The sequence below is a fragment of the Gadus morhua genome, chromosome 17 (genome assembly GCF_902167405.1).
Source record: "Gadus morhua chromosome 17, gadMor3.0, whole genome shotgun sequence".
NCBI lineage: Eukaryota > Metazoa > Chordata > Actinopteri > Gadiformes > Gadidae > Gadus > Gadus morhua.
In genome coordinates this window covers 3,449,850-3,464,066 of record NC_044064.1, presented here as the reverse complement: position 1 = coordinate 3,464,066, position 14,217 = coordinate 3,449,850, and the positions used below count along the sequence as shown (strand labels likewise).

At 40.5% G+C, this 14,217-nt stretch overlaps 1 protein-coding gene across 16 annotated transcripts in view; it reads left to right on the top strand.

Annotated features, from left to right (window-relative positions):
• The window catches only part of LOC115529656 (serine/threonine-protein kinase/endoribonuclease IRE1), an 84,630-nt gene that overhangs the window by 41,663 nt on the left and 28,750 nt on the right, over positions 1–14,217 (top strand). For 3 of the 16 annotated variants that reach the window (XM_030338542.1, XM_030338540.1, XM_030338541.1), the window contains exon 1: positions 8,056–8,485. The exons of 1 other annotated variant lie outside the window; for it this stretch is intronic. Coding sequence is in view for 8 of the 15 variants with exons in the window: in XM_030338546.1 (XP_030194406.1) it covers positions 9,227–11,156; positions 11,256–11,419; positions 11,498–11,718; positions 11,825–11,966; positions 12,044–12,141; positions 12,368–12,617 (2,805 nt within the window). In the remaining 7 variants the exon portion in view is untranslated. Of the gene's footprint in view, positions 1–2,752; positions 2,955–3,768; positions 5,523–5,607; positions 5,772–5,860; positions 6,082–6,201; positions 6,332–6,416; positions 6,515–6,737; positions 7,621–8,050; positions 8,486–9,208; positions 11,157–11,255; positions 11,420–11,497; positions 11,719–11,824; positions 11,967–12,043; positions 12,142–12,367; positions 13,779–14,217 lie in introns of those variants that run through there. 12 more of the 16 variants (XM_030338539.1, XM_030338582.1, XM_030338546.1 and 9 more) reach the window with 12 other exon arrangements.

Genomic DNA, 14,217 nt, shown 5'->3' with positions numbered 1-14,217 from the left:
GAAGGATGCGCTACTCATCCTGTCCAAGGAGCTGGATAACTGCCAGCAGGAGAGGGACCAGTACAGGCTGATGGCCAACCAGCTCCAGGAGCGCCACCAGACACTCAAGGAGAAGTACAGAGAGCTCATTGTGAGGAAGAAACACACAAGTGAAATTGCACTTTTTTTTACACCTTTTGGTTCCGGGAATTAACTACAGTGCCATTTCAAATTTGACAGTACTGACGAAAGCAACCCACCCGTCACACCCTCTGATTATCAAAACCAGGTGTTAGTGCTTTAAGTGTCTCTTTTATTGCGGTTCGATTCCCCTTTTGAGTCTCAAATGTCAACACCAAAACTAAAATGTACTTTTTCGCGACAAAAAAACAACACAAATCCAATAATACCGAATCGCGGTTGTGCATTTCAGGACGGCGGCGATCCATCCTTGCCGCCAGAGAAACGCCACCTGGTGAGTGGTTACTAGGCCTGTCACGATAACAAATTTTTCTGGGCGATTAATTGCCCCAGAAATTATTGCGATAAGCGATAATATTGCCGTTTTTCAACTAATAAAATGATAAAGTACACCCTTCCGAAGATCAATAAACTTTTATTTTTAAAGAACACTGGGACTGGACGTCTGGAAGACATTTAAAATATCCAGAATAAATTAACAAAACAACCAAAAACAATCTATTATTAACAAAAAATGCTCTTGAATAAAAACGAAACACCACCAAAAACAATAAATAAAATTGAAACACTAAATAAAAAGGATGTAAACGCGATTGCGCTTAAAAAAATAATAAACACGCGCCAGGGCTCCGCCTCCCACACAGACCATGCAACAAGTGACTGACACTTGACGATGGGGTTTATTCGTTGTGCCCTGTAATTATGACCCGATTTCAACCCGACATTTGTTACTTAGGCCTACCCTGCTAAATATATATAATATATATAAATATATATAATGCATGTGATGATGAGTCCTTAGCCCAAGTGAAGGAGTTCAAGTACCTCGGGGTCTTGTTCGCGAGTGAGGGTACTATGGAGCGTGAGATTGGCCGGAGAATCTGAGCAGCGGGGGCGGTATTGCGTTCGCTTTACCGCACCGTTGTGACGAAAAGAGAGCTGAGCCGCAAGGCAAAGCTCTCGATCTACCGGTCGATCTTCGTTCCTAACTTCCTATCCTCACCTATGGTCATGAGGGTTGGGTGATGACCGAAAGGACGAGATTGCGGGTACAAGCGGCCGAGATGAGTTTTCTCAGAAGGGTGGCTGGCGTCTCCCTTAGGGATAGGGTGAGAAGCTCAGCCATCCGTGGGGAACTTGGTTAGAGCCGCTGCTCCTTTACTTAGAAAGGAGTCAGCTGAGGTGGTTCGGGCATCTGGTAAGGATGCCCACTGGGCGCCTTCCTTGGGAGGTGTTCCAGGCACGTCCAGTGGGGAGGAGACCTCGGGGAAGAGCCAGGACTAGGTGGAGAGATTATATCTCAACACTGGCCTGGGGGCGCCTCGGGATCCCTCCGTCAGAGCTGGTCAATGTGGCCCGGAAAGGGGAAGTCTGGGGCCCCCTGCTTGAGCTGCTCCCCTCGTGACCCGACCCCGGATAAGCGGACGAAGATTAGATGAGATGATTATTATACATACTTATTATCATATACTTTGTATATTAAGCTTCCCCTTTAAGGAGGAGGATGTTTGTAATAGTGAAGGCTTCCTATTCCGGCCCCTTATCGGGTAGCGAGGCACCCATCACCAGATAGCTATACACTCTTATCTTGACTGAAGTAACGCTAGGTAGCTTCAATGACGAGGCAGCACGACGTCTGGTGTCAACTTGCACTTGTACGTCCATTTATTGAAGGTGTAGCATTCCCTTGTGTCCAAGTTGTTTCGGATAGTGTGAAACTGTAAATAAACCAATGCAAAAATGACTATGAAATCAAATAAATAGATAGTATGAAACGCAAGGATAAATAATTCCTATAAACATTGATGAACTAATATATCACAAACATATGGCGACACATTAGTGCCATTATTCACTGATATGATAAAAGATGCATTCAGGCGTATTATATTATTCCACACGCGTAGATATTAACCGCGCGCGCAAATTAGCTCTGCGCGCGCAAAACAGCCTCTCGCGCCCGCAAATTACCTCTTTGGCGCAAAACAGCCTCTCGCGCGTAACAGCCTCTCGCGAATGATGTTCTTCAGAAACGGCCAATCATAGGAAAGCCCGACCTGCCTTGGTTCCCTCCCCCATAGTGCCAAAACTCCCTCCCCCATAGTGCCAAAACTAAATTTGCGCGCGAGAGCAGAACATCATTCGCGAGGGGCTGTTTTGCGCGAGAGGCTGTTTTGCGCACGCAGAGATCATTTGCGCGCTCGCAGTCAATATATCTACGCGTGTGGAATAATATAATACGCCCGAATGCATCTTTTATCACATTAGTGAATTATTGAACTAATGTGTCGCCATACAAACAAAGCTCCTCCAAGGCTTCCACGGGCAGATGGAGCCAAATGAAAAGAGGTATCTTGAACTTAGCTGGCCTTACAGGGACATGGCTGTTTACCTCTTAACTAATCAATAAACTAACAACATGGGACTTTAAACAACAAATAAGAACGCAAACATCTAAATACACAGGAATAGGATGCATTCTACTCAGTGGCCTACAGGAGGCTCCAGAACCCCTTAAACAGAATGCATGGTACATTACACTTCCCCTTTAAGGAGGAGCTCACACACCTGAGAAACTAAACCTGTCGTCGAGAAAAAGTTACACGTTGGCGGACCTGAGGTTCACTAACTTTACTTTAGACTGAGCTGAGGTTCACTTTCCTTTGCTCTGCTGTTTTCTCATTAGAATTGATTAAACTTTGATACGTTGTTTCATCAGATTAAACAAAACGTTGAATGTTTTCTCGGTCTCGTCTTGAACCATTTAACCGAAGTTCTCCATGACATTGGTGAGTAAAGTGACCCACATCTCTGTTATATCTGTAATATACCTATCTAATATATATATATATATATATATATATATATATATATATATATAGATATATAGATATTCAAATACAGCCACAGTGTCAGAGAGCTTTTATTAAGAAAATGTTCAATTTCTGTGTTCGGGGCAAAGCTTCCTTGTTCTTAAGATCAGCTGAAACTCAACACAACATTTCACCCAATAATCAAATGAAGACACATTAAAGTAGGCCTACCCCAAATGTGACATTTTCTTTACTGTTAAAACCTTTTATTTTATTATGTATTGGTTCTAGATACTGTACAGTCAATATGATAAAATACAGGGAGTGGCTGTTTTATGCTGGCACTGTGATAAGAGAAAGCTGAGAGCAAAGTCTTAAAATGATAAACCTTTAACAGTCACCGTAACCACATTTTAACGATAGTCTATTTCAATTGAATGCAGTACAGGTCATACAGAAATGCTCTCAGCAAGGAACCTGTGAAAAATAATTTGCATTTGACAGTTTCACAAATCATTTTAATGTATTGCATATTGCATTTATGGAATCAACAGCTATTGCACTGTCCTAATGACTATATCACCCCACAGGTATGAACAGAAGACATGAGTTTGTTGCAGGTCCAGTTCGTCCAACAAGAGACTATTAACATAAAGGATACACACCCAATACTTCAGTGTATAATTAACAACAAACTTAAACAGCTTAAACTATTGTTGAAGAAACATGACATCAATGGACTTTACCCATGCAAGGAGCTTCGTGATGAGGTCTCCCCTTTGATTGCTGCTATTGCTTTTAAAAACCAGGATGTTTTTTATTTTCTTCTTCGTCGAGCTGCAAACCCCAACACACCTTCACGCCTTTGTTGGACACCTTTTCATTATGCTTTATCTTGCAAAGTTCACTTTTTTTATGTGGAACGATTGTTGGCAGAAAGAGCTGATCCAAATGGAGACATTCATAATCCATTAAGAATGACCCCACTGCAAACAGCTGTTTACTTTGACAGAGATGATGTTGCAGAAGCATTTATCGGTGCAGGTGCAGTTGTTACAACATCTCCCATTCATATCCCTGAATTTAATACTTTAAATGACAAGTTATCTAGTATGATGCATCGTTTAGCCTCGAATGGTGTCCAAATCTGTTCAGAAATTAAACATTTTGTTGATCTGGACATTGCAGTCGGAAAAAAGAGTCCTGAAGAGGTTTTCCGGTCGTTTGATCATGTTATGCTGCTTAAAAATCCTCAGACACATCTAAGTGTTCTTGATGTTGTGTTAGGTGTCACTGGGCCACAGGAAACCGAATACCGTAGTAAAGGTATCAAGTGGCTGAAGGACAACCATAAATTAAACCTCTACATTGAGGAGGCCGTCCACAACTTTACAAACCTTTCAAAAGAAGTACAGCCTCTGGTTGTTCAGAATCTGCATTCAGTATTTTGCACTTTGACAGAGATACCAAATAACATATCACTGTCTTTCATTCCTAAATTACTTGAGCTGCTTTCCACAAAAATGTTGAATCAGAATATACCGGAATTAGTTGTCATTACACTCTATGTGATTGCACAGAAAACAAAAATGAAGGATGCTTGGGATTGGGATTTCATTAAGAATTTAGGCTCAGGAATTTATTACTCTATGAACGCAAAACACTCAGCAACTGCTTTGTATGCCTATGGCATATTTGCAAACCTTGCCTCAACGGAACATGCCAACAGAATGTTTACGTCCATTGGGTTAACTTCTGTCCCTGAAGAGATTCTTACATCTGCAGAAATGAGGATGGATGACAATCTCAAAGAAAGTCTAAGGCACCTGCAGAAATATTTAATCCACCCAAGCCCAGCATCAGAAGATTCCATATCAGCTGATAAAGAGCTGTTGGCACCCAAGAAAAAGAAGAAAAAGAAGAAGAGAAAGATGAAACAGGAGGAGCAGAACGAAGAACTGCACAATGCTTCAAGTGACCTCTCCACAGCTTCTGTCCAGGAATCTGTTGTGAATGAACTCCAACCTGTCATCCCCACATTTAGAAAAGAACAGAAGTGGTTCAAAATAAGTGAGAGATGGAGCGAGAAATTAGAGAAGCTCTCAAAAAGTGAGGATATCATCAAAGTTGGAAGCATATTGTTTGTGAACGATGAAGAATACCGCATTGCGACGGGGAGTGATGGAACTGAGGTCTTCCTTGGCCTCAGAGAGGATGGCACTGAGGTGGCAGTAAAGAGAATGTCTAAAACGAACGACAATGTGCTGAAGAACGAGGAATCATTCCTAAGACTTCCAGAGCTTGAACATAAAAATATTGTGAGATACATGGACTATGCCAAAGATAATAACTTTGGTTACCTTGCACTTCAACTGTGTGAGTTCACCCTGGAGGAATTCCTCAAACCTGATTTGACAGAAAAAAAGAAGAGAAATCTTGTTACGGACGTTTTATCTAGCTTGAGTGTGCTACATGGTCAGACTCCTCCAATCCTCCATCGGGATATTAAACCACAGAATGTCTTGATAGGTAAGAAATGTGGACAGTTTGCGTTTAAACCATTTTAATGTGAACGATATTGTCTTATCTTGGACATGATCTCTTCATTTTGCAGATGTTCGCGAAAAGGCACGTTTGGCTGATTTTGGCATCAGCAGAACATTGCCCAAAGGGCAGACTTCCCGGCACACAAAAAAAGCTGGAACAAAGTGCTGGATGGCCAGAGAGAATTTAGATGAAGATGTTGAAGTACCATGCAAGATGAGCGCTGACATACAGGTTTTTGTTATGTAAACTAATTGGTGAGTTAGTGTTTTCTACTAGGATATTTTTCTTTCATTATTAATTATTTTTCCCTTTTCATGTAGGTGGCAGGGATGTTGACATACTACATCTTATCTGGAGGACATCATCCTTTTGGCAGAGGCTGTAGATGTGAGAGCAACATTCTTGATGGTTTGTACAGTCTTGAACATGTTCAGGATTTGATCGCAAAGGATCTTGTGAAGTGGATGATCAACAAAAATCCAATAGAAAGGCCTACAGTGCAGCAATGCCTGGCCCATCCCTTCTTCTGGTCGACTTCCAGGTATTAAATTTGGTGTATAATTTGAATTGAAAACTGATGCATTTCATGAAATTGGGTCTTTTGATTGGTTGTCAGTTTTTCTTTTGTTTTTGTTTAATAATGGTAATCCTCATCCATCAGCAAAATAGATTACTTAAAAAGTATCGGCAATGAAGAGGAGGTGAGAAACTACAGAGCGACGGACAAATGCCTCCTGGATGAACTGGATCGGGATGTAGGGGAGGCAAGCTGGAAGGACTGGAAACAAAAGGTGAAGCGCAAGACATTTGTGTCTTTGTATCTGTGTTTTTGTAGTGAGAGAGAGAGACTGAGACTGAGATTTGATGATGTTTCAGTTTCCACCGGAGTTGGTGCAGAAGATGGACGGCAAAGGGAAGTATTCTGAAAATACTTCAGGATTACTTTGCTTCATACGCAACCTCCTTGAACACTAGTAAGTAAAGATCATCAGATTGGCTGCAGACATCCTTGAACTCATAACCTCAACAACCCTGGTTCATTTCTATAAAATGAAATTGTAATGTTCTGTTCAATTGCAGATATCTGGAAACCCTCAACTATTGAGTCACAATGTATTTCAGATAGCGAAAATTTATGACATCATAATGCTATTGTACATCATAATGGAAAATAATCATATTATCTATTTTCTACAGCCCTGAGGACGCAGAGCACATTGATTTGATGGCCACATTTCCTCATCTCTTCGGAGGTGTCTACGTTTTTGCCAAAAACAAAGGTTGGAACAGCAGGGTCAGCCTGAGAAGGATGTTTCAAGAGGAGGAGGAGGACGTCACATCCGGTGGTGCGATGAAGATGCTCAGCCTGGAGGACCGGGCTCCAGGCTTCTCTGTGCCTGTCCAGGAGTCAGGAGGACCCCCCCATTCAGTCACCGTCATACCATGAATGTCAGTGTCTGAATGGGGTGGGAGGACGCTGTGAAGCATAGATGTGAGTTCCATCATAGAAAACGTCTCCTATCTGCAGCATTAGATAAAAGCACCCATTTGTCTAAATCCACGTGGTTCCTAATTTGTCTTCTTCATACCCTGATCGTGTCAATCAATAGACAGAGTTCAGTATTCAGCTTTTAGTTTATCTTTTGTGACATCGCTCATCCGATTTTCTTATGGACACAGAAGCTGTTTGGTTTGCTTGCTGTTGAAGGCTGAACACAGACTACACACAGGACAAGGTGTTGATGCCTGTGCTGGAGTCAGGAGGACTGTGACAGAACCACAGCTGTGGGTTCGATCAGAGGAAAGGTCACCTATCTGCAAGAGGAGACAAAATTACAATAATTTTTTCCTTCTTAATATGCTGAGTATGTTAATCAGTTGAGTTTTTCAATCAACTTTTATTTCTGATGTTCTCTACAGTGAGAACTATTTATGTAGCTGGTTCCAAATGTATTTTTTTGTATAAGAACAAGCTGTTTGATTTGCTTACAGATTCATAATTGTACTCTTGTATTGTGTGACTTTGTAAAGTTTCTTTGAGTACATTGACAAGCTCTGAATGGAAAATAATAACAATGTTGTTTTTTTAGTATTTTTTTTACATTATTATATACTTTGTATATTAAGCTTCCCCTTTAAGGAGGAGCATGTTTGTAATAGTGAAGGCTTCCTATTCTGGCCCCTTAGCGGGTAGTGAGGCACCCATCACCAGATAGCTATACACTCTTTTCTTGACTGAAGTAACGCTAGGTAGCTTCAATGACGAGGCAGCATAAAGTCTGTCGTCAACGTGCACTTGTACGTCCATTTATTGAAAATGTAGCATTCCCTTGTGTCCAAGTTGTTTCTGATAGTGTGAAACTGTAAATAAACCAATGCAAAAATGACTATGAAATAAAATAAATAGATATTATGAAATACAAGCATAAATAATTCCAAACATTGATGAACTAATCTATCACAAAGAAAGCTTCTCCTAGGCTTCCACGGGCAGATGGAGCCAAAAGAAAAGAGGTATCTTGTACTTAGCTGGCCTTACAGGGACATGGCTGTTTACCTCTTAACTAATCAATAAACTAACAACATGGGACTTTAAACAACCAATAAGAACGCAAACATCTAAATTCACAGGATTGGGCTGCATTCTACGTGGTGGCCTGCTGGAGTCTCCAGAACCCCTTTAACACAATGCATGTAACATTACATTTCCCCTCTAAGGAGGAGCTCACAGAGAAACGAAACCTGTCGTCGAGAAAAAGGTTCCTTGTTGGTGAAACTGAGGTTCACTAACTTTACTTTAGACTTAGCTGAGGTTCACTTTCCTTTGCTCTGCTGTTTTCTCATTAGAATTAATTAAACTTTGATACGTTGTTTCATCAGAAACGTTGAATGTTTTCTCGGTCTCGTCTTGAACCATTTAACCGAAGTTCCCCATGATGACAATGGTGAGTAAAGTGACCATCACAACTCTAGAAGTCTCCTTAAAGCGCTCTGTAATATATCTGTCAAATTAAGTCACATTAAATTACCCCAAATGTAAACCTTTCTTTACTGTTAAAACCTTTTCTTTTTTCAATCATGTGTTGGTTCTAAATACGGTACAGTCAACGTGATAAAATGCAGGGAGTGGCTGTTTTACGTCATGAGAATAAACTGACAGCAAAGTCTTAACATGATACGCTTTTAATCGTCACCGTAAACATATTTGAACGAAAGTCGTTTACTATTGAATTCAGTACAGGTCATACAGAAATGCTGTGAAGGAACCTGTGAAAAATATTTTTAATTTGATGATTTCATAAATCAACTATCACATAGGCCTACACATTGAGAAAACAACGTGTTTGAACATGTCACATAAAGGCACACTGTTCTCATCCAATTTGAATCCATTCGAATAAGTATTTGATGAATGCTAACTTGAAACCACCACAAGCTAAAATGCCCCTACAGGACTTTACAATTAATGTAAAACAAACAAACCCATAACTGATCTAACTGTACAAAAATATTGTTGGGCAAAACAGGAATTGTGACCAAATATTTCAAGAACTAGAGGCATTGTAGATTTAATTTTGTGTTTCAATATTAATGCAACAATGTATTGCATATTGCATTTATGGCAGCAACAGCTATTGCACTGACCTAATGACTATATCACCCCACAGGTATTGTGAACAGAAGACATGGCTTTTATGGGGATGCAATTTATCCAACAAGAGGCAGTAAAGGAAACACACTCAATAATTCAATGTATAATCAGCAACAAACTCGATAAGCTCAAACTATTGCTTAAGAAACATGACATTAATGGACTTTATCCATGCAAGGACCTAAATGATGTGGTATCCCCTTTGATTGCTGCTGTTGCATTTAAGAAGGAGGAATTTTTTTCTGTTCTTGTAAATGAAGCTGCAGACCCAAACATATGTTCACAAAATTTTTGGACACCTTTGCATTATGCTTCATCATTCAAAGTTCCAATTCATTTCGTGCATAAATTGCTGGTAGCAAAAGCTGATCCAAATGGAAAAAGTAATAATCAGATTAATTTGATGCTGACCCCACTGCAAACCGCTGCCTTCCATGACAGAGATGATATTGCAAAAGCATTAATTGGTGCAGGTGCAATTGTTGGAATGTGTGCTATGACATTCCCTCAACATGATGCTTGCAATGACAAGTTATGTAAAATGATACATCGCTTAGCATCAAATGGTTTCCAAATCTGTTCAGACATTAGGGATTTTGTTGATCTGGACATTGCAGTCGGACGAAATAGTCTTGAAGAGGTTTTCCTGTCGTTTGGTCATGTTATGCTGCTTAGGCATCCTCAGACACATCTCAGTATTCTTGATGTAATGTTAGGTGTCACTGGGCTAAAGCAGGAAGAATACCATAGTAAAAGTATCCAGTGGCTTAGGGACAACAATAAGATAACCCAATACATTGAGGAGGCTGTCAAACACTTTCCAAACCTTCTAATAGGATATCAGCCTTTGGTTGTTAAGAATCTACATTCAGTATTTTGCACTTTGACAGAGATACCAATTAACATATCACTGGCTTTCGTACCTATATTACTTGAGCTGCTTTCCACAAAAGTGTTGTTTCCAGAGGAACAGCACCTTGTTGTGATTACACTCTATGTGATTGCACAAAAAACCAAAGTGAAAGATGACTGGGATTGTCATTTCATTAAGAATTTAGGCTCAGGAATTTCTGGCTTTTTAATCGATAATCAAAATCATACAACTACTGCAATGTATGCCTATGGCATTTTTGCAAACCTTGTTTCAACTAAACGCTGCAACAGAATGTTTAAATCGATTGGGTTAACTTCTGTGCCTGAAGGGATTCTTACATCTGCAGCAAGGAGGATGGATGACATTCTCAAAGAAGGTTTAAGGAACCTGCACAGATATTTAGTACAACGAAGCGCAGTGTTAGAAGATTCCATATCAGCTGATGAAGAGCTGTTGGCACCCAAGAAAAAGAAGAAAAATAAGAAGAAGAAAAAAAAAAACTCGCAGCTGAACGATGAACTGCACAACGCTACAAGTGACCTCTCCACAGCTTCTGTCCAGGAATCTGTTTTGAATGATCTCCAACCTGGCAACACCACATTTAGAAAAGAGCAGAAATGGTTCAAAATAAGTGTGAGATGGAGAGAGAAATTAGAGAAGCTCTCAAAAAGTGAGGAAATCATCAAAGTTGGAAGCATATTGTTTGTGAATGATGAAGAATACCGCATAGCGACGGGGAGCAATGGAACTGAGGTCTTCCTTGGCCTCAGAGAGGATGGCACTGAGGTGGCAGTGAAGAGAATGTCTAAAACAAATGATAATGTGCTGAAGAACGAGGAATCATTCCTAAGACTTCCAGAGCTTGAACATGAAAATATTGTGAGATACATGGACTACGCCAAAGACAATAACTTTGGTTACCTTGCACTTCAACTGTGTGAGTGCACCCTGGAGGAATTCCTAAAACATGATTTGACAGAAGAAGGGAAGAGAAAGCTTATTAAGGAGGTTTTAATTAGCTTGAATGTGCTACATGGTCAGACTCCTCCAATCATCCATCGGGATATTAAACCACAGAATGTCTTGTTAGGTAAGAAATTTGGACATTTTGCGTTTAAACTATTTTAGTGTATTGTGTTTTATGACAACAATATTGTCAATCTTCGACAATAATATCTTCATTTTGCAGATGTTCTTGGCAAGGCACGTTTGGCTGATTTTGGCATCAGCAGAACGTTGCCCAAAGGGCAAACTTCCCGGCAAACAAAAAGAGCTGGAACAAAGTGCTGGATGGCCACAGAGAATATAGCTAAAGATGATAATGTAGCATGCAAGATGAGCGCTGACATACAGGTTTCTATTTTTTCAGTAAAAATATTGGTGTATTCAGAATACTTCGCATTTTTAAGCTGTTCTCTTTTTTTCATGCAGGTTGCCGGGATGTTGGCATATTACATCCTATCTGGAGGACATCATCCTTTTGGCAAAGACTATGAATGTGAGTACAACATTCATCGTGGCCAGCACAGTCTTGAACATGTTCAAGATATGATCGCAAAGAATCTCATTGAATGGATGATCAACAAAACACCAGAAGAAAGGCCTATGGTGAAAGAATGCCTGGCCCATGCCTTCCTCTGGGACGATCCAAGGTATTACGTTTTAATTATTCATATGAACTGACACCTGATGCATATCCGGAGATTGTTTGCCAAGGTGTTTTTACTTTTCACTTTTGTCTTAAATTTTCTTTATCAGTGATAAAATAGACTACTTAGAGGAGATAGGCAATCTAAAGGAGGTGAAAAACTACAGAACAACAGAGGAATCCCTCCTGGTCCTCCTGGGTGAACTGGATCGGGATGTAGGGGAGGCAACCTGGAAGGACTGGAAAAAAAAGGTGAAGCGCAAGTAATTTGTGTCTTTGTATCGAGAGAGAGAGAGAGCGAGACTGAAACTGATTTGATGCTGTTTCAGTTTTCACCTGTGTTGGTGCAGACGATGGACAGCAAAGGGAAGTATTCTGAGAACACTGCAGGATTACTTCGCTTCATACGCAATTTCCTTGTACATCAGTAAGTAAAGATCATCAGATGGGCTGCAGACATCCTGGAACTAATAACTTCAACAACCCTGGTTGATTTCTATAAAACGAAATTGTAATGTTGTGTTCAATTGCAGATATTTGGAAACCCTCAACTATTGAGACACAATATATTTCAGAGCGCCATAGATTATAACATAATAACGATACTATTGTAAATGATAATTAATTATAATCATATTGTCTTTGTTCTACAGCAATGAGGACGCAGAGGCCATTGATTTGATGGCCACATTTCCTGATCTCTTCGGAGGTGTCTACGTTTTTGCCAAAAACAAAGGTTGGAACGACCGGCCCAGCATGAGAAAGGTGTCGAAACAGGTGTTGGAGGACGTCACATCCGGTGGTGCGATGAACACACTCAGCCTGGAGGACCGGGCTCCAGGCTTCTCTGTGCCTGTCCAGGAGTCAGGAGGACCCCCCCATTCAGTCACCGTCATACCATGAATGTCAGTGTCTGAATGGGGTGGGAGGACGCTGTGAAGCATAGATGTGAGTTCCATCATAGAAAACGTCTCCTATCTGCAGCATTATATAAAAGCACCCATCTGTCTAAATCCACGCGGTTACTAATTCGTCGCCTTCATACCCTGACTGTCAATCAATCGACTATCTACAGTGAGAACTATTTATGTATCTTGCTCCAAATTTATGTTTTTTTATAAGAACAAGCTTTTCGATTAACTTGCCGATTCATCATTTTACTATTTTATTTTGTGACTTTTTAAAGTTTCTTTTACTAAATTGAAAAGCTCTGAAATGAAAGTAATAACATGTAGTTTTTTTTTATCATTTTGAATATATTCATATACTTTGTCAGACGCTACTGCTGAGCTTCGGCCTCACTATAACCGCTAAGGGAAATGGCGCCATCATGTGTAAAGATCAGGAAATTCAGAGCCAGAGGGGCATTTCTGCGGTCCGTTTTTTGTACACTTTGGTTTTATCTCTCCTATCGTAACGTGTGAACTTGTTTTGCATTCTTGCAATTGCATATCAATCAAAAAAGCCAAATTTCAGGAGTAGGCTTATGCGTCAAATGTTCAATTAAAGTCATGGGGAATTAGTTGGATATGAATTTATTGTGTTCTTTGTATTCATTATAATACATTCAGGATTCAGTAGTCTGATCCATCTCTGCCGAGGTTTTGCTGTTATATTTGTGGATAAACCTGAAACTTGTTTTAAAAAATGAAAATATTTCATTAAAATTCTGTGTGAATATATATAAAAATAAATAAAACTCACCTGCTAAACAAGGCCGAGTTAATCATATCTAATTTTGGTTGCTTTATCAATTTATCTACGTTGTATAAAGCTTAAGATCCCTTGAAAGGTGCTATGTGATCGAAGTTATAATCTTCACTCCGGCAACACGCCCACATCCGCGTATGACGCGCCCACATCCGCTTATGACAACGCCCACGTTTCGTGACGTCACATGGTAAACAAACGGAGGTGAGGATACGTCACGCCGAGGGTAGCCACGGGGGAGAGAGAGATTCAACTGAGAGTCGAGGACTTCAGAACCCGCTAATATCTCAGCGGGAGGAGACCATGCACTCTCCGAAGAGGACGGAGAGTGACTGGCAGGGGCTGGTGTGCGAGGTGAGGGCTGTCACTCATCTCCTTTCATCTCTGCTCCATATGGGACTAGCCGACAGTGCGTCTCGAAAACATCGCGAGATTTCTGTGTTCTTGTGATGTGCTCTCATTGTTTCTATCTTTTCTTGGAGTGTTCTCCTTGTGTTCTCGCGAGATGTTTGTGTTTTCGCGATGTGCTCTCCTTGTTTCTATCTCTTTTTATTTTGTGTTCTCCTTGTTTTCTGGCGAGTTTACGAGACGCACTGTTCTTTAACCATTGAACCGAATAATGATTATTGTTGGGAGATGAGCACTTTCACTCTGCCTGTCCTTCCCGTACCATCGCGTCACCAAAAGTTTGTCTCGTGAAGATCGCGAGAACACCCTTGTGTTCTCGCGATCCTTGCGGGACTGAGTTTGTTCGTCCTTGTGTTCTCGCGATGTTTTCTCCTTGTTTATGTAT